This window comes from Microtus oregoni, unplaced genomic scaffold (assembly GCF_018167655.1).
Source record: "Microtus oregoni isolate MIOR12 unplaced genomic scaffold, Mior012 000023F_ref0000262, whole genome shotgun sequence".
Taxonomy (NCBI): Eukaryota; Metazoa; Chordata; class Mammalia; order Rodentia; family Cricetidae; genus Microtus; species Microtus oregoni.
Window position 1 is genome coordinate 27441284 of NW_024543082.1, and position 22770 is coordinate 27464053.

Genomic DNA, 22770 nt, shown 5'->3' on the forward strand with positions numbered 1-22770 from the left:
ACCATAAAATTCAGGAAAGTCGCCTTTGAAGGCTGTTTGCCATTGGTGATATCTTGCTTCCTTTACCCACATACCATGCATTTCTACATTATATCATACATTAACTAGTTTATTGTCTGTATATGGGATTATAAACTATGTCAGTATCACTTTTAGAACAGTTTTCTCCCAGGCATCTAGGAAAGTATCTAGCTGTTGTTAGTAGGTGTGTCATTTGGACATGGACATTAAATACATGTACGAATAAACGATCTACAACTGAGAAGCTTCTGATTTGAAAGGAAAGTGTACTCTGCCAATGATGGACTGAGCATGGGCCCTTCTACATTTTCATCACAAGACCCAAACATATCTTTGTTGCTATTTGAATTAACCAGAGAACTGACTTACAAATAAAAAGGCCAAAAACCAAATGAGAGTCAGATCAAGTCCAGGCAGTGAATCTGCTTTGAACTTACTGTCCCAGATCTATTGTGTACACAGACAAAGTCAAATGCTTCATAGCGCTCAGCCCATCTTTCCATATCTCCTTTAACTCCTTCCCCCAAAATAATGAGATTGAAAGTGGTGAAAGAGAACCAGGTGAATTGCCATAGGGCATGAAAGAGCACAGCATAGTAGAGTGGTTTTGTCTTTAATGAAGTATGGATTCCTCTGAATTTCTAATCTCACGTCTCGGCTGAGGGCCTGGAAGATGCAGACATGAGGTCAAATAACTCCCAGTAACTGGAAAAGAGCAGACTATCTTTCCTTTGGACTTTGACTCCAAAGTTTCTATGTGTACTTTCTATATCTAAATTTCCATGAGAAGTATTTTTCTAATACCAAAGTTAGGCAACTTCCTTGCCAACTTTGACTCCAGCGTAGGTCTTATATCTGGTTTCAGCAACAGCAAGCAAACTATGCTAAGAATAAGATAGACTGGCTGGTAGGTACAGCAAGGAAGTTCACCGCACTGCCTAGCTTTGAACTGATGGCAAAGAGTAGGATCATCAGTGCCTCTTACACATAGGGTTCAGTGCTCCTTGGATCCAGCTCCACTTTTCAATATCCTAAGTCAAACACTTAATCACAGAGATTAGCTGTTTAAAAAATTAAGCAATGTGAGAATGTGTGTGGTTTTGTTTTGTGAGGTAGGTGCATACTTTTAATCCCAATACTTGGAAGGCAGTAAGGAGAGTCAGAAATCCAAGGTCATTCTTGTTAAAGAACCAGTTCAAGGCCAGCCTGGCAGAGATTCTACCTCAACTGCCTCCTACCTACCAACAAATTAAACAACAGAACTTAGCTCTTTGCTAAGCTGCTTGTTAGTGACACTCCTGGCATGGACAAATAGTACCTTCTCAATGGTGAAACTAAAGAGTAAGAATAAAAGGCTCTGCCATTCATTCACTGGGACAGCCTCTTGAACCCTTGTTTTCCCCAAACCTCATAAAAGGGACAATGTCCTCTACCCCAACTATCTCAGTATTTGGGGAAAGACTGAATAGTGGGCAACAATTCCTACTGGATCTCTGACCAAGTAGAAAATTATTTAAAAATTCAAGGTATTGATCTTGTCATTACAAATAGATCAGTTGAAGAAACTCCGGGTCAGCCTAACATAAGGACATTAGCCCTGCACGAGCTCCAAATCATTTAGAGAGCAGCCTCAGGGTTAAGAGCAGTCCTTCCAGATAGGCTGCTTTGACAGAAGCAAAACTGCCTGATTTACTGTGTCCCATGGCCCACTAGTCTGGGAACAAAAGTTTAAAGGTGAACCACATTTTCCCCCTTGCTTTAAAATTTTTTAATGCGAATCAAAACAAAAACAATCTCTTGAGCAAATAATAAGAGGAATGTACAATATCCATTGCAGTTGGACTGAGTGTCTGCAACTGTTAAACTTAAAGAAAGGAACTGCTAGACCCAGGAGCACAAGGGAAATGTCCTGGTTTTTGCTGAACTCAGAGGAAATGCTGTATCAGTCACTTAGCCTCAGCCTGATAGTCTGCTAACTGGAAAGAGCAAAAGAGAGTAGATCATCCGGGCATTTGTAGGAAATGGATGCATTTGGCTAAAGGGAAGATTACCTTAGAAAAATAGAATCATTATAAATACTCAACCCATCATGTTTGAAGTAGCACATCATCCTCCTCAAGGGAGATGGGAGGCATTATAAAATTATAAAAAACATTTTAATATATAATAAATTATTTTATAAACGCATGCTTATATATTACATGCTAATAGATAAATATATAAATAGCTGTGTATATATTATACAAATATAAACACATATACATGTTTATATGGGGACCTACTAAATAGAATTCGTCACAGTATGTCACCTATCCAACAGAGGTGACAACTTTGTCAAAAAAATTGGTGGTTCCATTCACCTCTCCACACATTATACCTTGAAAGACTCTCCTTACAGTCTCATTAAACACACTAGATAGAACATACATACAAAGAATCAAGGGTAACAACAATAAGGCTTTCTGACCAGTTTCTCCTATCTGGACTTCATTTAACTTTTCCTCCAAGTGTCTCACACTTCACAGTAAAGGGAGAAGTAATAAGAATAAGAGCAATAAAACTGTTTCTTGTGCTCTAATAAGAAGAGGTAATTCTGAGACTTTTAGTCCACTTATCCCAAGAGGGTTATAGTCCAAGAAAGTGCTTCTTGTGTATATAGAGTTCAAACATAAATGAAGGGTATAGAAGTATCAATCCTTTACGAGCAAACAATATATTAAACAAATTAGGAAGCAGTACAAGGCAATACTGAAGAGATGCCATAAACTTAAGGGCTGTCGAGACTAGAATAGAAGTAAGCCAGGCTTAGAAAACTGAAAAGAACTGTTCACAGAAAGGCAAACATCAACGGACTTCTGAATAGAACCCTCCAATGATGTTGAGTTTATTCCCGGAATATTCACTACTGAAAAGAGCCTAAAGTAAAATTTATAAATAAAAGTTTAAAACAAGGTCCACGCATGCACGCACACACACTCCACAATTAGCTAACCCATTAATTGGCCTTCACAACAACCTAGACTTCCATGGACAGGAAAACAACTTAAAAGATTTCAGTGTTTAAGGTGAAGGGATTATGTGTGGTGAGGGAGCAGCTGGGATAATCCAGAACAGGAGATGCTCTCTAGCACTGAGTTATGCCTATTGTCCTACAAGGATCATGTTCTCTACTTAGCGGGGCTTACTATGAGCTTCCACCAGACTGAGATGCAGGCGTTGCCCTGGGTCCCAGGAAATGCACTGTAGGGTGCTGTCCAGAAGAGCTCAGGTTCTCTGACACCTAGCAATAAAAGGAAAACTCAGCTTACTGGAGAAATCTATGTTTCTGATCTAAGTTCAACCACTCTGAAAAACTCCCGATTCCCCTGCTGGAAAGCAATCTTTCCCCATGAAAAAACCCACAGCTTTCCTAACCGTGTTTGTCACTTGAAATAAGGCCCAGGTTACTAAACTGTTAAAGGATGGAAGAGAGTAGGCAACAAAAGGCTTCAAAACTACCCTGGAACCTGATTAATCCTGGAAGCCTCACCACCACACTTCATGGGCACACAAGTGAGAATTTGAGCTAAAGGCCTCTGGTCAGATCCTAGGCACAGGCACTTATATTTTCTCCTTTAGGACAATTTACAGTCTAGGTGCCTCTCCCTTAAGTGTTAATTTCTCAGTCCCATGTATTTTCAGTTTAGCATGACATTTTAAATGTCAGAACATGAACATTTACTTCTTTGCTGTTAACTACACCTGTAACTTTGATTACAACAAATACTTTCTATAGAAAGAAACAAAAGCTGGAATGTCATGAAAGTCCAAGTAAGGTATTCTATACAGTTCCAAGCCATTAAGGCTTGATGAGCCATATGACCTCTTGACATATTAACTTGTGTACAACATTAAACAGGAAAGGAAGGGGAAAAAAACTCTGAAGTTGCTGGAGGCTTTCGTCTTGTGGAACCGAGGTTTGAAGACTGTCCAAAGCTTTCTAGAGCTTAGTCATGAAACCATACTGTTTTCTTCCTGCTTCTGAGGAGGTGAGAGGCAGGTGAAAGAAGGCCTAGAAGCAGTAAGTCAGAAGATTCTGCCCAACATTTCCTGCCTATTGGAAACATGGCTCCATAAAATTGCTTTTTCAACTGCTTACAAACTGTGGTTTTCATTTTTTTTGTAGCTTTTTAACTAATAAAAACATAAAATAGTTTTCCTACTCTTAAAATTCAAAACTGATGCAAACTATAATTTTAAGGATGGGTATTCACACAGCAAACAGATAAAATACATTTAGAAATTTCTCTTTAATTTGGCCATAAATAGACCATTCCTTACACAGACAGCCATAACTAAAACGGCTAACATTTTGCTGAGGGAAAAACACAAAGGAAGAATCACCTGAGAGAAGTCGGCTATTGAGCTGTTGTTTTATGTGCTGGAGAACTATTCCTGGATGATGTCTTGATAGAAAGGCCTAAGGTGCAGCACACATTCATGTCATGAGCATGAGTTTAGACTGCAGCCTGATATACATTTGGGTGTTTTACAGGCTCAGAAAAGGCAGAAAATTAAAATGAACCTAACTGCTCTGGACATTTGGTCAAGGAGAAACTAAGGCTCTGATGACAAGTCTTCATTTTAAAATGAATGCAAAAGGACATACCAAATTAAGACATGACAACGGTCATCTGTGTTCCAATACATTTTAGAAAAGAAAAACAAAGCAACAACATCAACAACAACAAAACACAAATCTTTCCTGCCTGTCTGTAACTAGAATTTACATATGGCCTCAAACTCCAGCTTTCCAAAGTCACAAACCAACTAAGAAAAGTGGTAAAGTGGTGGATGGAGGACACCCACTGTGGTCTGTAATCTGCTTAAGAAGAAAACAGGCTGCAGAGTAACAACCCATCCTTGCAACTACTCTATCCTCTAAATACTATTAAATCTATTATATGTTTCCATTTCCCTAATTTATTACAGTTAAAATGAAGAATTAAATAACCCCCCCAAAACAAACAAACAAACAAAAAACCCAAATTCACTCTACAAATTAAAATGTTACCCATTTTACACACTTGGTATTCTTATCTACCCAGTTTCTATGCCAAACTGTGTGATTTCAGTAGTCACAGTAAATCATAAGCCTCTGTTGTTGTGGTTTTAAAATTTCTGAAGTTTGAGTTTCCTTCAAACAAGTTTGGAAATGTTTGGTTTCCCAAGCATACCATGTTAGCCACTGCCTCTGTATGGAAAGCCAGGCTACTAGGAGGTGAAAACCAGTAAATTCATCCACTCTGGTATGACTGTTCCTTGCTTGGGTGTTTTAACTCCAATAAATCCATGTAAGAAAACCAAAGGCCTTTAGAAAGAGAAATGAAAAATGAGAGACTAGGAAGAGAGGAAGGTGGGACCAAGAAGAAAGGGAGAGTAAAAGAGGAAGGGAGGGAGGGAGGAAAGGAGGGAGGGAAGGAGGGAATGAAGAAGGGAAGAAGAGAGGGTGGGAAGAAGTGAGGGAGAAAGGGAAGAAAAGAGAGGGAGGAATGAAGAGGAGAGGGAGGGAGGCAGGGAAAGAAAGAGGCTTAAAAATATTGGGGGTTATGGTTTTAGAGGTGAGCTCAAAAACATCTGGAAAAGAATATACTCCTTACAACTTTCTCTTTTTTTAAAAAAAAAGGAAACTAAAAGAAACAAAGTCAACCACATACATACTTACAATATCTGAAAGAAAATAACAAGGTCTAGAAAGCTTTAAAAAAAAAAAAAAGAAAAAGCAGGGTGTGAACTCAATGAGATTTTTAAAAAAATTTTAACACCTAATTTCAGAATAGTTTTCTATAAAATCCATTTCTACTTCCTCAGTCTGAGATACAAAAGAACATCTAAATATATAATTTTTAAATAAGAGAAGCACATATAAATATTATGAGCAAGCTAAAATACAAACATTTCCAAGGGCATACAGTTATCATGCCCTTCAAATCTGTCTGAGAAAACGCTGTCTGTTAAAAATATTTTCCGAGAACTTTAAGCCCTTAAAATGTTCTATGGAAATGGTATTTATGACATATTCACATCCTCTAGGGACTGTGAGGTGTTATTATTGGCAAAGTGACAGTTTTTAAAACCATTCAAAAATAATTACAAATTTATGCTGAATGACTAAACTTGCTATATTATTACAAAAATGAAGAGAATATTGGTTAATGTCTTATGACCAGGGCTAAAAGTAGCCATGAATGAACCTATAGGAAATAGATGTCTAGTAGTAGTGACTTTCCATCTTTGACAAACCAATTATTCTAGCACACAGATTCACAGTGAGGATGGTGCACAAGATAAATGTGATATATATATATATATATATATATATATATATATATATATATATACACATTTGTCTTAGTGATGAGAACACCAGTTAGAGCATCAATTATACTGGCATTCTGGCTCCATGAATTACAAGCTGGACCTCTAACAAATTACTTAACTTCTCTGACCCTGAGTGAGCTCTCTTTTTTTTTCATATTTTTATTTATTGATTGATTTTATTGAGCTATATATTTTTCTGTGCTCTCCGCCTTTCCTCTCCCCCCCTTCTATTCTTTCCCATGGTCCCCATGCTCCCAATTTACTCAGATCTTGTCTTTCTCTAATCTACTACTTCCCAGGTAGATTAGATCCATGTATGTCTCTCTTTGGGTCCTCATTGTTGTCTAGGTTCTCTGAGATTGTGAATTGTAGGCTGGTTTTCTTTGCTTTATGTCTTAAAGTCACTTATGAGTGAGTACATATGATATTTGTCTTTCTAGGTCTCGGTTACCTCACTCAATATGATGTTTTCTAGATCCATCCATTTGCCTGCAAATTTCAAGATGTCATTTTTTTTTCTGCTGTGTAGTACTCCACTGTGTAAATGTACCACATTTTCCTTATCCATTCTTCGTTTGAGGGGCATTTAGGGTGTTTCCAGGTTCTGGCTATGACAAACAACGCTGCTATAAACATAGTTGAGGACATGTCCTTGTGGCACAATTGGAGCTCTCATTTATAAAATAAAAACAATGATTCCACATTTGTGTTTCCAGGAATAGCATGGTATAATGTACAAAACAAATGCTCAACCATTTCTATTATTTCCACACTGTAGAGAAGGACTTAAACTTATCCCTAACTCCCTAGTGCCTATAAAAGTAGAATAGGTATTTGTTCAAATATTCACTGAACACCATGCACTGTTTACAAGCTAGAAATAAAACAATGACTGTAAGAGACACCAATGATTGGCCAATTATGAAATAAAATGTGTATGCACGGGGAGACACACACACACCCCTCTGCCTCTAAAGTTTATATTCTATTCATTTTATGCGTGTACCACATGCATACCTTGCGCCCCCAGAGATCAGAAGAGGGTGTCAGATCCCCGGATCTGGAGTTACAGATAACTCCAGGCAAGCCACTAGATGTGTGCTGGGAAATCAACGTGGGTCCTCTGAAAGAGCAGTCTGAGCACTTAACCACTAAGCCATCTCTCTAGCCATGAATTTTATATTCTAAGGAATAATCAAAAAAATAAGCAATAGATGGTACGGTAAATAGGACTAGTTAAGGTGAGAATCCAGTCTCATAAGGAGAAACCCAAAATCAAGGCACACAGGCTGTTGAGTTTGAAGAACAGCAAAAAGCAAATGAACAAAACTCCTAGTGTGAATGAAGCAGAATGAGTCAGAGGGAGACCAGCAGGTCAGATGGGAGGAAGAGCAAACTCGTCTAAAGGTCCATCTACATTGGTGGGGTTAGTTGGCGCATTCTCTTACATGTGACATGGTTAAGTGGGGGTGGGCGTGGGGGTGTGTGAAGCACAGGTTTTGTTCCTAATATATTCTTATTCTGACCTGGTTATCTGTGCTATTTCATAAGTTAAGTGCTCTAAATTCCTCCCCATCCTATAAAAATAATAAACACACTAGTGCTTATCTATCATAGTTGCGGTAAGAATTAAGTAAAACCAGGTAGTCCATGAAAGACCTTCCATCTATCTGTATCCTTCTGCGTCGGTGCCACACATCAGTTGGAACTGGAGTCCAGTTCCAAGGCTCCCAAGACGCTGTTTACTGCAGCGGTGTGACTCTATTTCCACTATTAGGGTTTATCTTCATAGCGAAAACTTTCGAAAGGGAAAAGTCTGTAAATCCATAACTTTACCCATTATTTTCTCTTTAAAAGTCTTACAAATTTTACCATGAAAGTTGTGAAGACTTATTTCATAACCAGATTAATTTCTACTGACTTTTTCTGCACCTGCTTGAGGACAGTGATGTAATGGAAATCCCCAAGAAATGATGTATGACAGAAAAAGAAAAAAACAGAAAAAGAATTGTTTAAGTAGCTATTGTGTGTGTGTGTTTGTGTCAGAGAAAATGAGAAAATTTCATTTATATTTGCTTGTTTATTTCTAGACACTCTAGTCTTCAAGATACAATAAGATATTAGCTCCAGTAGCTTCTGTTTGGAAAAAAAAAGATAAAGTAAAATTCCAACTTTTAATGTACACATTTTGAGATAAATATCAAATATTAGTATTCAATATCCATGAATACTCATCTGTAAAGAAGACTGAAATCCATACTGCTCAAGCAATTAGAAGTATGTAAAATCAACTACAAATTCAATTATGGGATAATATGAACCTCTGATGGTGATGCAGACACTTGGAGACTGTGAGGGGAAGGTGACAAGTTCACGGACAGTTTGAGCTATTTGGGGGAAACCCTGTCAAAAATCTCCCAATATAAAAGCCTTAAGTAACCCATTTCTTGGGGGAAAAATATCATCATATCTTTCCATCAGGAAAGCGGGCTGCATGGCAAAGCAAGTTTCATCCTCCCAAATTTGGGGTTTTGTTTGTTCGTTTTGTTTTTATGAACAGATCACAAAACATAAATATCCTTAGTGCTCTTAATTTCTTTTTAACTCAAGAAACAAAACATCAAATATTTACGGGGGGGGGGGCAGTTCTTTCAGGTTTGTCCTAAGTCAGTTGACCCACCCTGCCACCTTTGAGTGCTCATACAGATCAAGTCTGAGTTGTGAACCCAGCAGAGAACGTGCATATTCACATTCAAGGAAGAAAGAGCAAGTATGACTCAAGCAGACAGGCTTTGGGAAGGGCAGCTAGCGACATCCATTTGGTACACTGGCAGTGCACTGGAAATGGCACATTCCTTTTCTTCTGGGAAGGGAGAAGAACTGGGGAGTAGATCTGTGAACAAAAAAAGAAAAAAAGAAATGAAAACTAATAGCTGACCTCAAATACAACTGAGTAGTGGATAAAGAAGAGTTATGGATGCCAGAGGTAACTACTACAAGAACATTTACAGAAGTTTCCCCACAAATTAACTCACACAAGATGGCAATTCTTAAGCAGACAACAGTTCTCTATCTATCCCATAACCAGTGCTCGGACACCTTTAATGTTACAAACATTTCTCATTAGTGGGTACAGACCACAGATGCTGCTATCATACAGAGGAGAGCCCCATAGTACTTACTCCACCCAAAATGACAATAGAGCCCAAGCTGAACTTAGGCAAACCTTATCCTAAAATGGCAACAGGGATGGCTAACAATGAGCACAGAGCAACCTCCAGTAGGTCAAACAGACTGATTCTGTACTCTTCTGTTCTAGGTGCTTTCTACCTCCTGCCAGCCCAGGACTGAGGAGCTCTACATATATGTAACACACACACACCCTACTGTAAAAGTACACATTCACTTATTTTAAGACTGTTTTTTCAATTGAAAAGAGAAAAAAAATGCTTATTCTCTATAACATGGTATTTTCATCTGTACACTGTGGATAACCACCCATTTACGAAATTTTCGTGATAAGAACATTTAAATTCTACTCTCTTAATACTCCTATCTGACTAATATCTGACCAATAATAAGACATTGGTTGTGCCAGGCAGTAAGGAATTTTTTGTGAACTGTAGTTTTACTTAATTTTCAGGACATCCCCAATTACAAGGGAAGCTATAGTATTGTCGCTACCCTATAAGTGAAAGCAGCAACTAAACTGCTTGCTTAGGTTATATTAGAAGTAGGAAGCCAGGATTCAATTCTGAAAACCCAACTGTTGGATTTGAATTTTTCAGGCTGGTTTTCTCCCTCTTGCTGTCCCGAGCACAGACTACCTGTCACTCGGGTTCCTGCATTGCTTATTGCCATCTACTAAGGACAGTGGGGAGCAGGCAGAAGAAAGGACACTAGCCCTAAATAAAAGAAAGCAAATATGAAGGAACAAAATATAGGTCACTGAGGTGAAAAGTGAAGCTCAGAAAGAGGGCAGGAAGTGCCGAGGAAGACGAGCAGTCAGTCTTAGGAACCTGAAGATCACTCTCAGCAACACTTAGAGCTCTACTGGCTGCACAGCACCATGAGAAACACACACACTAGTTGATAATCCAGAGCTTCACATGCCAAGTAACTTCATGAATGCTTCTCCCTGAAGGGACAGCGCAGCCCTGTCACAGCTGTGAAGGAGCCAAGCGGTCCTAGAAAGTTCTGAACTTAGTCTGACAAGGACTGAAAGCCCTACTTACTTGGAAAGGCAGACTGCATGGTATCAATCACTAACGTAAAGTCTGGAAAAGGAAAACTTTGATCTCAGGGATCTTTTCCAAATAGCTAAGAGCCACAATTCAGAGGGGAGTGAGCAGAGGTGAGCCTGTCCCCTTCCCAAAAATAGGTGAGGAGGTTCTCCATACAGGCTTAGTAGTATATGCTTTCGTTGTTGTTGTTTTGTTTTGTTTTTGTCTTTTGTTCTTGTGTTTCTAAGTTCCCTCTTGTTACTGCCATACACATAAACATCAAAAAGAGAATCTGGGAATTTCTTAGTATGAAAATTTTGAATTGAAAGATGGGCAGGGCACGAGACTTGTGGCACTTTAAAATCTTTTGTTTTATATATCTGTTCTTATTGCAGTGCTGAGATTCGAACCTATTACCACTGGCATGGTAGACAAATGCTCCACTACAGAGCTACATACAGGCTCACATCAGTGTTACTAAGCAAATACTCATTACCCTAAATGTTCTAACTAGAAAGCTTCCCATACTATATAGCACAGAAGCAAAGGACACAAAATTCAGGCTCATGCTGATAAACTCAGTAAGGTATTTTCTGTCCTTGTTCCCATTTCCTCTCCCAGGCCCAGCCCAAGGTTTCCAAAATGGCCACCTGGTGTGGGGGTTGAGGGAGGTATCTTTGCTAGCCCAGATTGCACCCTCCTTTGGTTGCAAGATGAAATGTTCTCTTTGTAGTGTCTGCCTTCTCCTCACCAGCTCTGGGATCTTAGTCTTTATTGATCCTGTAAGCTGACCTTTCAGCGGTTTTACTTCAAGGGGCCGTAAGTCCATTACTTTGTTCTTCCCTCAAAAGTAAGACAGCAGGATTGGACCTATGCCAGCTCTTGCTCATTGGTCTTCCAAGAATCCTCCATATCAGATGTAATTTCCCAGGCTCTTTTTTACTTCACTTTCCCTGACTTCTGCGGAACTAAATAAGATTGTCCAAATTATAAATCCCAACTCACTTTGTCATATATACCTCTGACCTCTTCTCCTTCACTTCATGTTCTAATTCTTCTTTCACAGTGAAGGAAAATAGTAATCCAGCTTGCTAAATCTGGACCCATTTATGGTATCTCTAAATGATCTCAACAATGATGACAGGATCCTTGGTAACAAAGACATAAAGCAGAGACAGATGTACACTCATACTTGGCTAGCAAATGCAACAAAACAAAACAAAACCAAGTCTGACTGTTCTAGATCTTGCTGACCAAGTCAAATGAATTGAGCATTACACTATGGTATGCTGTAACTGTAATTAAAAGAGAAAAAGAAAAACCCTTTGACTTGTAAGATAAATAAAAGGAAGCAGCATATATAGAATAAGACTGGTCATAAGTATTTTTATGAATGCTCCTAAAAATTTGACTAAATAGTGAAAAGTCCCATTGAATAAGCAAGGAGCACATCAGGAAACATAAATTATAGTAACTATCTGAAAAGGAGGAAGCTTTCCAACAAATTCCATGTATCACTCTTCAAATTGCTAGAACTTGTTATCAGTGCAATGTTATAATTAAAACAATATATTAAACAACTATTACTAAAAGATAAAATGGGATGTAACACAACCAAAGTATCAAAATCTACAGCCAGGAAAGCACATATAAAAATTAATAAAGGCAGGTCAGTAGTGGTGTACATCTTTAATCCCAGCACCTGAAGGCAGAGGCAGGCAGATTCTTTTGAGTTTGAGGCCAGCCTGGTCTACAGAGGGGGTTCCAGGTCAGCCAGGACTACACAGAAAAACCTTGTCTCAAAACAACAAACAAACAAAAAAAAAAAAAAGCTGTGATGTGTGCAGTATTCTAATGGATCATCATGCCACATCAGTGAAAGTACTGAAATAGCCGCTGGAGTGATAAGAATATAAGAACACACACATTAGATTATTTTCCTAAGACTAAATAGATCTGTACTCATCAACCTGTTTGGTCACTGAAAAGATACCACACAATTATAACCAGATCAGGCTGGGCAAGTATGTTGGTTTTTAAGAAAAAAGGTAAACTAGCAAATGCGAAGTACATTGTCTTACATGTAGCAGGGGCTCACTGTACTTATAAAGGCCTGAAATGAACTAATGAATGTCAGCTGAATGCACTGTCGATGAATTCATTTTAAACAGCAGACAACATGCGCCCATTTAGTGGTACACGTTCTTATTCCCAGAACTCGGGAAGCGACTTCAAAACCAGCCTAGACTACAGAGTGAGAACCTGTCTCAAGGGGAAAAAAACAACAATAACAAACAAACAAAACAAAAACAAAAATACCTTCCAAGCTAGCCAACTGCAAACTCAGCGATCTTGATGCCCTCAATTCAAAGAGTGGTTTCAAGCAAAACATTAACAATATGTAGATACTTCAAAGAACTGGGAAGAACAAACCTGAAAGCAGAGAACCTATCTCTTAGGGTGGGCAGCACACAAACGGATACATTAATGATGAAATCATCAAAGCAAACGAGGGACCCTATCATGATGAAGCAAAGGCTGATAAGAAACAGCACGAAAAACAGGGTGACAGCACAAACCTTAAGCTTTTCTGGAGAAAAACGTTTGCCATTACATTTCTCCTGCACATCCTCTACAGCAATCATGGTACAGTCCCTACAAGAGATCAGCAAGGTCACCCATGTCTTCATAAACACCCGTTTGCCCATTCTCTCAAAAATGTACAAGTTTTCCAGGTGCTACATGACCTGTGATGATGCCATGGCTACCATAGTTCATGGAATGTGTAGACAGTCCTAGGATCCACTGTCTTCAGAGCAGCCCGTATAGGGCCATGCAATTCCTCTTTTTTTTTTTGTTTGTTTCTAGGTTATTTTTTCCAATAAAAAATGCTCTTTATGTTATGTATCCCCCCCCAATAAAAAACATAAACTCCTAATGCCCTGCCTCCACTATCCAAGTACTAGGGATTACAGGTCTGTCCTATCACACAGAGGCCCTAATTTTAATAATCCAATAAATTCAGATAAAATCCACACAACTGAAAGTTTGGGATCCTCAATAAGCTAAAGAGTGAAAGGATGCTAAGATCTAAAACACTGAAACTGTTGCTCTGGGGTCTTTGTTAACAGTGTTAGAGTTACCTGTTCAATCTACAAACGTGTTAGTTTATCTAGATGGGGAAGAGGGTGTGTCAACATGAGTGGAGGTAAGAGGACAACTTTGGGGATTGGTTCTCTCCTCTCTGTGGGACCCAGAGATCAAACTCAAGTACCTACCTGTACAGTCTGAGCTGGATCACTAGCCTCTCTACGAACTCTTTGAACAGATTCCTTTCCCCTGTTCACCTCATTTCAGCCCTGTCTATAAGGCTTTCTTGTGAATTAAGTATTGCCATATTTCAGCTGTTAAATTCAAGATCCACATCCTAACGCAGTGGAGTGTCTGTCTCTTTAAAGGACAGGTGTGGGGACTGAAGTGACTGAAGCTCTTGGCTACCTTCACTTTGGCTCCTGTAGCAGCAGATGTCGCACAGTGCCCGACATCTTATCTAGATGGGGAAGAGGGTGTGTGAACATTTACTATTGCTTGACAATAACTCTAAGCTAATCTGTGTGGGCCAGCTGGCTGAAAACAGGAAGAGAATATGCAAGTAGAACGCATCAGAGCTCTTAGTTGGGAGGGAAAGTAAAAGAACCACTTCTCTGCAGAGTTGAAATAAAGGAGCGTGATGAGCTAGCAATGTGACCATTTAAACCTCTCTTAACCAACTAACCAACTAGAGCTGTGGCGAAAGAATTTGAAGAAAGAAGAAAGAAATGGTTTTAGCAGTATTGGTTTTTTAGAGGTTCCATAATTATGAAATAGACAATAATGTATTTAGAAAACACTGAGGGGAAGACTAACTTATACCACATTTTCTTAAATACCTAAAACCACATTCATGTTAAACTAAAAAAATCATCTTTACAATTGAACAAAACTGTGTAGGACAACACTGAAGTATTCTCCGCAGGATGGCATATTTGTTCACTATTTTATCTGTTCATCACAAAGAAACCCACTCATTTAGTTCCTGTCACAGGGCTTCTCAATAACCACTGTAGAAAACACAAATGACTCTCTTACATTCATGTTCTATTCTTAAGAAGTTAATATTTTAGTGGGGTTGATTATGATGTACATAAATAATACAAAACCAAACATGGTGAGAACCATAATATAAATTCTATGGGTATGATTGGCTATACAGCATTTAGATGGGCACCATCTGTTTTGGATGTGTATATTATTAACTATGTCTCGCTGAGGAGATAAAATATTGGTTGATGCCAGTTGACATATGTGTGTATAAATAAAAAAAATGAAAGGACCTTCTGAATATATAATTTATATTGAAAAGCCAGCATTATGGTTGGTACCAAAAAACACTCAAGATGACAGATGTGATATTTTTGAAAAAGCAAGTAACTGGCATTGCACATAATAATAGTGATAAACCACAGTAAGTTAAAACAATTTTGAGCCATAAAAGAAACCCTAAAGAAAAGCTGTAATAAGACATTGCTTTAAGCCAGTTTGGGTTTTGGGTTTAATTACCTCACATTTGTGTCCATAAAAATCAGCTTCCACAACCTGTTTTTATTGGACAGGATTCAGTGAATGTTCCTGTAATCCTGTAATGTCAGTATTTGAGCATAAACATGAGTACTCTAAGACAGTAAGTAGTCTTCAAATGGAGGTACATGTGCCCCCAAGGTACACAAACTGTGCAGAGCTGCATGGGGAGCTTAAAGGAAATCAATGCCTGCATTCACATTTCCTATCTACACTCTCCAAATCTCATCTGTCTGATAAATGCTATGCCCAGTGAGCCCTCTCTTTCCAACAATCCTTTCAACATAGCCTTCTTGCTTGGCAAACTCTTACCAAGGGAACTTTCCCAGGCTACTAGAACTTGCTACAGAAAGTCCCAAGAGAGCACAGGAGCAGGAGCAGCTTAAGAAACAGCCCCTGGATAGACAGCAGAGTTTATCCTCATCTGAGGACAATGGGGACAGCTCAGGAGAAATTCCTCCACAGCCATATTTTAGAAATCAGACTGTCTACCAAGGAATGATCTGACTGTCTAGTTTGTAAATGGGAACTTTAAGACTTAATGGCAGGGAGTACTTCTGTAACTGTTTAAAACTTGAATTTTTAAAAAAATGTGGGTGCTAAAAGAACAAATAGGTTAAAATCACTGTCTGTATCATGTATGTATGTAAACATAACTCATGTATTTGTTCACAAACAAGGGCAAGTGACATCTTTCCTTCTGCTCCACAGTTTCCAATTCAAGAGTTTCACTGATAGATATAGTGGGTCTGGATCAGTCCCAGGATGTGGTCTGCAGTTCTCCTGGGGAGACATCACAGGTTCTGGGTCTCCTGACCTTCCTGATAAAAGTCTCCCACCACTAGGAGAAATCTGACATTACATAATAAAGTCCAAGGCCAGGAGACTACAGTCATCTGGAAGCTAGTTATAATGAAAATTGTGAGGTTCACTCCAGACCCACAGAATTAGAATCTGTCCTTTAACAAGATTTCCAGGTGATTCAAATGCACATTAAAATGGGAAGAGCAGTGGTGTAAGAAACAGGCCTACGTCTGCAGGGAGGATACTGTCACTAGGTGTATATGACCTCAGGTTGGAGCAAATGCACTGCAGTCATCGCTTTTATATGCTTACTTTGGAGGTGGAGCTTAGAGAGATGGTGATGTCAGCCAGTTTATAAAACCAGGAAAGGAAGGGAGGGAAGCAGGAAAAATATATAGCTCAATAAAAACAATTTTAAGAAAAAGTAAAAAATAAAAAAGGAACAAGAGCATGACACGTATCATGCTGAAAACACTGAGCAAAATAAAACAACTGAAAGTTTTCCAATACTGTTTTGCTTGTTACTATAGTGGCAGAATTCAGTTATTCCATTTTATGGCTCTCCTATTTAAAAAAAAAAAATCTTCCCTTTCTTATATTCTAAGAAAACCTACCCCCTTCTCAGGAAAAGGGGACAGCACATGCTCTTATTTAAAAAGCTAAGAAGAAAGCCTCAGGAGTTTATATGAAGTTGTTCTCCACTAAAGGAAGCACTGAGCTTCAGCAATTACTTGTTCCCACCATCAAGTGAGAATGAAAGCTGAGGTATGAGGAAAAAGCTCTTCTGTCTCATTAGCACATAAGTTTTACCCCAGGTTCCTCCACAGGGTTGCAAAACTCTACAAACACCAGGAAGAAAGTACCATGTTTCTCTTCTCAGCTCCCAGGTGTCTCAGGCAGGGAGTGAGGAAAGGCAAGAGTCAGGAAGCCTCTTGCCAACACCACAGATGAGGTCACCAGTAGCCCTGCCCCGCCCCAGCTCCCTGCCCAGTAGCTTCTGAACTTTACATGTCAGCCTTTTGTCAAGTCCTCAAAACAGGACAAACTAAAAGGAGATTCTGTCCTCCAAAAGTTTAATAATTCTTACACTATGGGGTTTTCCCTTCCTGTGTGGTATAATTACAGAGAGAACAGATTAGGATCTCATAAAGAAGACTTTATTCCCCAGACTGTCCCAAATTTGTTTCTTTAAAAAATGTTCTCTCAGCCGGGCGGTGGTGGAGCACGCCTTTAATCCCAGCACTTGGGAGGCAGAGGCAGGCGGATCTCTGTGAGTTCGAGACCAGCCTGGTCTACAGAGCCAGTTCCAGGACAGGCTCCAAAACCACAGAGAAACCCTGTCTCGAAAAAAACCAAAAAAAAAAAAATGTTCTCTCAGACTCTTAGTTTTATGTGTTCTGGTGCAAGGATAGGAGACAACAGATTGGTTAATTAACTAACAAATAGAAAAAGATTTATTATGCCAGGCATGGTGGAATACCATAATAATAATAATATAATCCAAAAGGAGGCAAAAAGGACCACATGTTCAAATCCAGCCTCAAGAGGACAAGTTAGAAGCCAGCCTTGGGTGCACAGGGAGACCCCAACTCAACAATACATAATTAGATGGATAGATGATAACAGGTTTATCAACACATTATGAACTCTACAAGATTGATTAGAAAGCACATATTTACATTCTGAAGCAAGCCGAGTCCTTCTCAGGGACTCCATTCTGTTAGTTTCTGCACAGTGCTGCAGAGCTGCAATTCCATCCTCTATAATTAGCCCGTTCCCAGTATAATTAAGAGACTCACAAGTTTAAAACTGTACCTTCTTTACAGAGGTAACCAAGTGCATGGAACAGACCTTTTATTCTGCATGTAAAATATCCTCCTGTTATGAAGGATAATTTTAAATAAAGAAAAAATAGTATGTTGAAATAGTCATTTAAGAGGGATTTACTATGTTCCTGCTAACAGTTCCTCTATTCCTAGCCCTGGATTTTTATCACCAAGCTCTTTGCTGTCAAACTCCTTGTTCTTCCCTATATTATGGCGCTCCAACCCTTAACTCCGTTGCCTCTTAGTTCCCCCTCTTAAATGCCTACTCTTAAATGAGTAGGCAGATAAAGGCACAGGTGAAGTGGTTCCAAAGATACTATCTTATTAGTGCAAACCAAAGTTTTAATACACAAAGAGATCCATCTGTGCTGTTATAACTTCTAGACAAACTGAATGAAATGCTATCTTAACTAATAACCAAGGCGTTAAACAGTAACTAGTAATATATCACATACACAATGGCTCAAGCAAGCCACTTGATACAGGACAAGAATTAGTAATTTAAAAAGCACCATGGCAACATTTATCAAATGTTTACCAAATGCCAGGACGGCAATAATGTTAGATGAATTGCCTCACTTTCTCAAGAAGCCCCTAAGATAATACGAGGAAGAACTATGTAGGCTAATTAGCTGGTGTGGGCAGGTGTAGTTTTAAAACCAAGTCGAACTGAAATCTCAAGTCTGTATCCATCTTTAAAGCCTTCAGGTTACTGATTATGTTACACATACAATTTAAAACAAACATTATAGTCTGTCCTCTTCTAAGGCTTCCAGTGAACTTCAATGCTAATCAGATTTTAAAGGGGGGGGGGCAAGGTATCAATTTTTTCTTTAAAATAAAGATTCTCCTTCCTCATCGTATTCAGAAACTTCTCTGGATGTTATCTATGAACTGATACAGTTATTTTAAATTAATAACAGCTGAAGAATTACTAAAGCACTAACTTCATGTGCTCTTGTATATTTCAGATTAAAGAAGCTAATTGATCAAGAAACTGAGTCCCAGGAGAGGAAGGTGCAAGAAAAGGAGAAGAGGATCAAGGCTCTGAAAGAAGAGCTGACCAAGCTGAAGTCTTTTGCTTTGATGGTGGTGGATGAACAACAAAGACTTACAGCTCAGCTTGCCCTTCAAAGACAGACAATCCAAGACCTGACCACAAGGGCAAAGGAAACACATGCTAAACTAGCCCTTGCTGAAGCCAGAGCTCAGGAAGAAGAGCAGAAAGCAACCAGACTAGAAAAAGAACTGCAAACACAGACCACAGCATTTCACCAGAACCAAGACAAAATTATGGCGAAGCTCACCAACGAGGACAGTCAAAATCACCAACTCCGACAAAAGCTGGCGGCGCTCAGCCGACAAATTGATGAGTTAGAAGAGACCAATAGGTCTTTAAGAAAAGCCGAAGAGGAGCTGCAAGATATAAAAGAAAAGATCAACAAGGGAGAATATGGAAACACTGGCATCATGGCCGAAGTGGATGAACTCAGGAAGCGTGTGCTGGATATGGAGGGGAAAGATGAAGAGCTCATACAAATGGAGGAGCAGTGCAGAGATCTCAATAAGAGGCTTGAGAAAGAGGCAGCACAGAGTAAAGACTTCACACTAGAGGTAGAAAAACTTAGTAAAAGGATTACGGCTCTGGAAAAATTAGAAGATGCTTTAGACAAAAGCAAACAAGAATGCTACTCTCTGAAATGCAATTTAGAAAAAGAAAAGATGACCACAAAGCAGCTGGCTGAAGAACTGGAGAGTTTAAACACCAGGATCAAAGAGCTAGAAGCCATTGAAAGTCGGCTGGAAAAGACAGAATTCACCCTAAAGGATGATTTAACTAAACTGAAAACATTAACTGTAATGCTTGTAGATGAACGCAAAACAATGAGCGAAAAATTAAAGCAAACTGAAGCTAAGTTACAAACCACTGCCTCTCAGCTCCAGGCAGAGCAAAGTAAAGTGACAACAGTGACTGAGAAGTTAATCGAGGAAACTAAAAGGGCACTCAAGTCCAAAACTGATGCAGAAGAGAAGATGTGCAGTGTAACCAAGGAGAGAGATGATCTCAGAAATAAACTCAAAGCAGAAGAAGAAAAAGGACATGATCTATTGTCCAAAGTGAATATATTAAAAAACAGGCTTCAATCACTGGAAGCAATTGAGAAAGATTTTGTAAAAAACAAATTAAATCAAGACTCCAGCAAGTACACAACAGCATTACACCAAGAAAACAATAAGATTAAAGAGCTCTCTCAAGAAGTGGAAAGGCTGAAGCTGAAGCTAAAGGATATGAAAGCCATTGAAGATGACCTCATGAAAACAGAAGATGAGTACGAGACCTTAGAACGGAAGTATGCTAACGAGAGGGACAAGGCTCAATTTCTGTCTGAAGAGCTGGAACATGTTAAAATGGAACTTGCCAAGTACAAGTTAGCAGAAAAGACAGAATCCAGCCATGAGCAATGGCTTTTCAAGAGGCTCGAAGAAGAAGAGGCGAAGTCGGGCCATCTGTCAAGAGAAGTGGATGCATTAAAAGAGAAAATGCATGAGTACATAGCAACAGAGGACCTAATATGTCACCTCCAGGGAGACTACTCAGTCCTGCAAAAGAAACTAAATCAACAAGAAAACAGGAACAGAGATTTAGGAAGGGAGATTGAAACCCTTACTAAAGAGTTAGAAAGGTATCGGCATTTTAATAAGAGCCTCCGACCTAATCTCAATGGAAGAAGAATCTCTGACCCTCAAGTATTTTCTAAAGAAGTTCAAACAGAAGTAGTAGACAACGAGCCACCAGACTACAAGAGCCTCATTCCTCTAGAACGAGCAGTCATCAATGGTCAGTTATATGAGGAGAGTGAGGACCAAGATGAGGACCCTAATGAGGAATCTGTGCTGTCCTTCAAATGCAATCCATCTACTCCCCTTCCTATGAACAGGAAACTATGGATTCCTTGGATGAAATCCAAGGAGGGCCACCCCCAGAATGGAAAAATACAAACTAAGTCCAATGGTAACTTTGTGCAACCTGGAGATCTAGTCCTAAGTCACACTCCTGGGCAGCCTCTTCACATAAAGGTAACTCCAGACCATGCCCAAAATACAGCCACTCTTGAAATCACAAGTCCAACCACGGAGAGTCCTCCCTCGTACACCAGCACAGCAGTGATCCCAAACTGTGGCACCCCAAAGCAAAGGATTACCATTCTCCAAAATGCCTCCATATCACCAGTGAAGTCCAAAACCTCTACAGAAAGTCTTGTGAACTTGGAGCAAAGTATGCCCCCAGTTACCATGGCAACCTTTGCCAGAGCACAGACCCCAGAGTCCTGTGGTTCTGTAACTCCAGAACGGACAATGTCACCTATTCAGGTTTTGGCTATGGCTGGTTCGGCCAGTTCTCCTGAGCAGGGTCGCTCCCCAGAGCCAATAGAAATCACTGCCAAGCACGCAATTTTCAGAGTCTCCCCAGACCGGCAGTCATCATGGCAGTTTCAACGTTCAAACAGTAACAGTTCAAGTGTGATAACTACTGAGGATAATAAAATCCACATTCACTTAGGAAGTCCTTACATGCAAGCTGTCGCCAGCCCCGTGAGACCTGCCAGCCCCTCAGCACCCCTGCAGGATAACAGAACTCAAGGCTTAACTAATGGGGCACTAAACAAAACAACCAATAAAGTCACCAGCAGTATTACTATTACACCAACAGCCACACCTCTTCCTCGACAATCACAAATTACAGTAAGTAATATATATAACTGACCACCCTCACCCTCATCTAGTTCATACTGATACTCTTGCAAGGAACTCAGTCCTTTTTTAATCGTCCCTTCAAATTCCCTAAAAGAATGACTAAACATGTACTTTGGGAAGATTTGTGCATGGACTATACAAGAGTAGCTGGAACTAACTACGTGTTGCCTGCATAGTCACCGAGTGGAGTGTGCACTTACTGTATATCTTTTCATTTACATACCTGTATGGAAAATATTTAGTCTGCACTTGTATAAATACATCTTTATGTATTTCATTTTCCATAACTCACTTTAATTTGACTGCAACTTGTCTTGGTGAATTACTTAACATGATAAAACAGTAAATAGTTTGTTACTTTTGTCATTGCTTGCTGAATTTCCATTTGATCATTTTGTTATATATCTGCATGTACGACATCATTTTATTTTCTGCTTATAATGCCCATTAATTCTCCTTAAAAAAAACAAGCAGAACATATTTGTCAATATATAGTTCTTGTCACATATTAGAGAAGGCAAGAGTGGTTCAAATAAATAAAAATTTTATCTCCACGACTTAAAATGAACCAAAATAATTATGGCAAGCTTAATGCCATTCTTGAAATGTATCTTAATATTCCTGGTGCTCAACGGAGGGCTATTAGGAAGTCAGTAAATGTTTACAGATAACAGGATAAAGTAATATTAAATAATTTGTTATTAGTGAGTACATATATAAGCTAATGTTAAAAGCTTGGGAATGTGACAGGAAGCCAGAAAGCACATTTGGAAATACAAGGTTACCTTGACTATCAAGGATTGACTACATTTCTCCAACAGACTGTAATTCCCATAAAGCATATATTACTTCTAAATCTGGAGTCAGCCACTATGACATAAACTTCTGAGCACTCTGCTTCAAAACAAAAGTGTCATTCTTGTTCTGTGTTATTTGGTTCCCAAAACAGTTTGGATTACTTAATGTGGGTGCTGCCCTACCCTGCTTGTGAGTAAGGCTACAATCAGAAACATACAATTTATATTTCTGAAAATCCTCTCAAGAAGCAAATAAAAGCTGCAGATAGTTAGGAGCACAAGTTTTTAAGGCCTTTTAAAAAATAATCATGCTGCATGGCAGCAGAGGCCATGTGATACTGTGATTTCTTCTGTGGGTGTTATGCC

General features: G+C 39.1%; 2 protein-coding genes across 5 annotated transcripts in view; one reads left to right on the forward strand and one right to left on the reverse strand.

Annotated features, from left to right (window-relative positions):
* The window catches only part of Cmss1 (cms1 ribosomal small subunit homolog), a 292416-nt gene that overhangs the window by 248702 nt on the left and 20944 nt on the right, over positions 1-22770 (reverse strand). The gene's annotated exons all lie outside the window — the stretch shown is intronic.
* Filip1l (filamin A interacting protein 1 like) overlaps positions 1-22770 on the forward strand; it is an 85475-nt gene that overhangs the window by 49130 nt on the left and 13575 nt on the right. Inside the window, exon 4 of one of the 3 annotated variants that reach the window (XM_041673011.1) lies at positions 18823-21595. The exons of 1 other annotated variant lie outside the window; for it this stretch is intronic. In XM_041673011.1, coding sequence (XP_041528945.1) covers positions 18823-21595 — 2773 coding nt within the window. Of the gene's footprint in view, positions 1-18822; positions 22489-22770 lie in introns of those variants that run through there. One more of the 3 variants, XM_041673009.1, reaches the window with a different exon arrangement.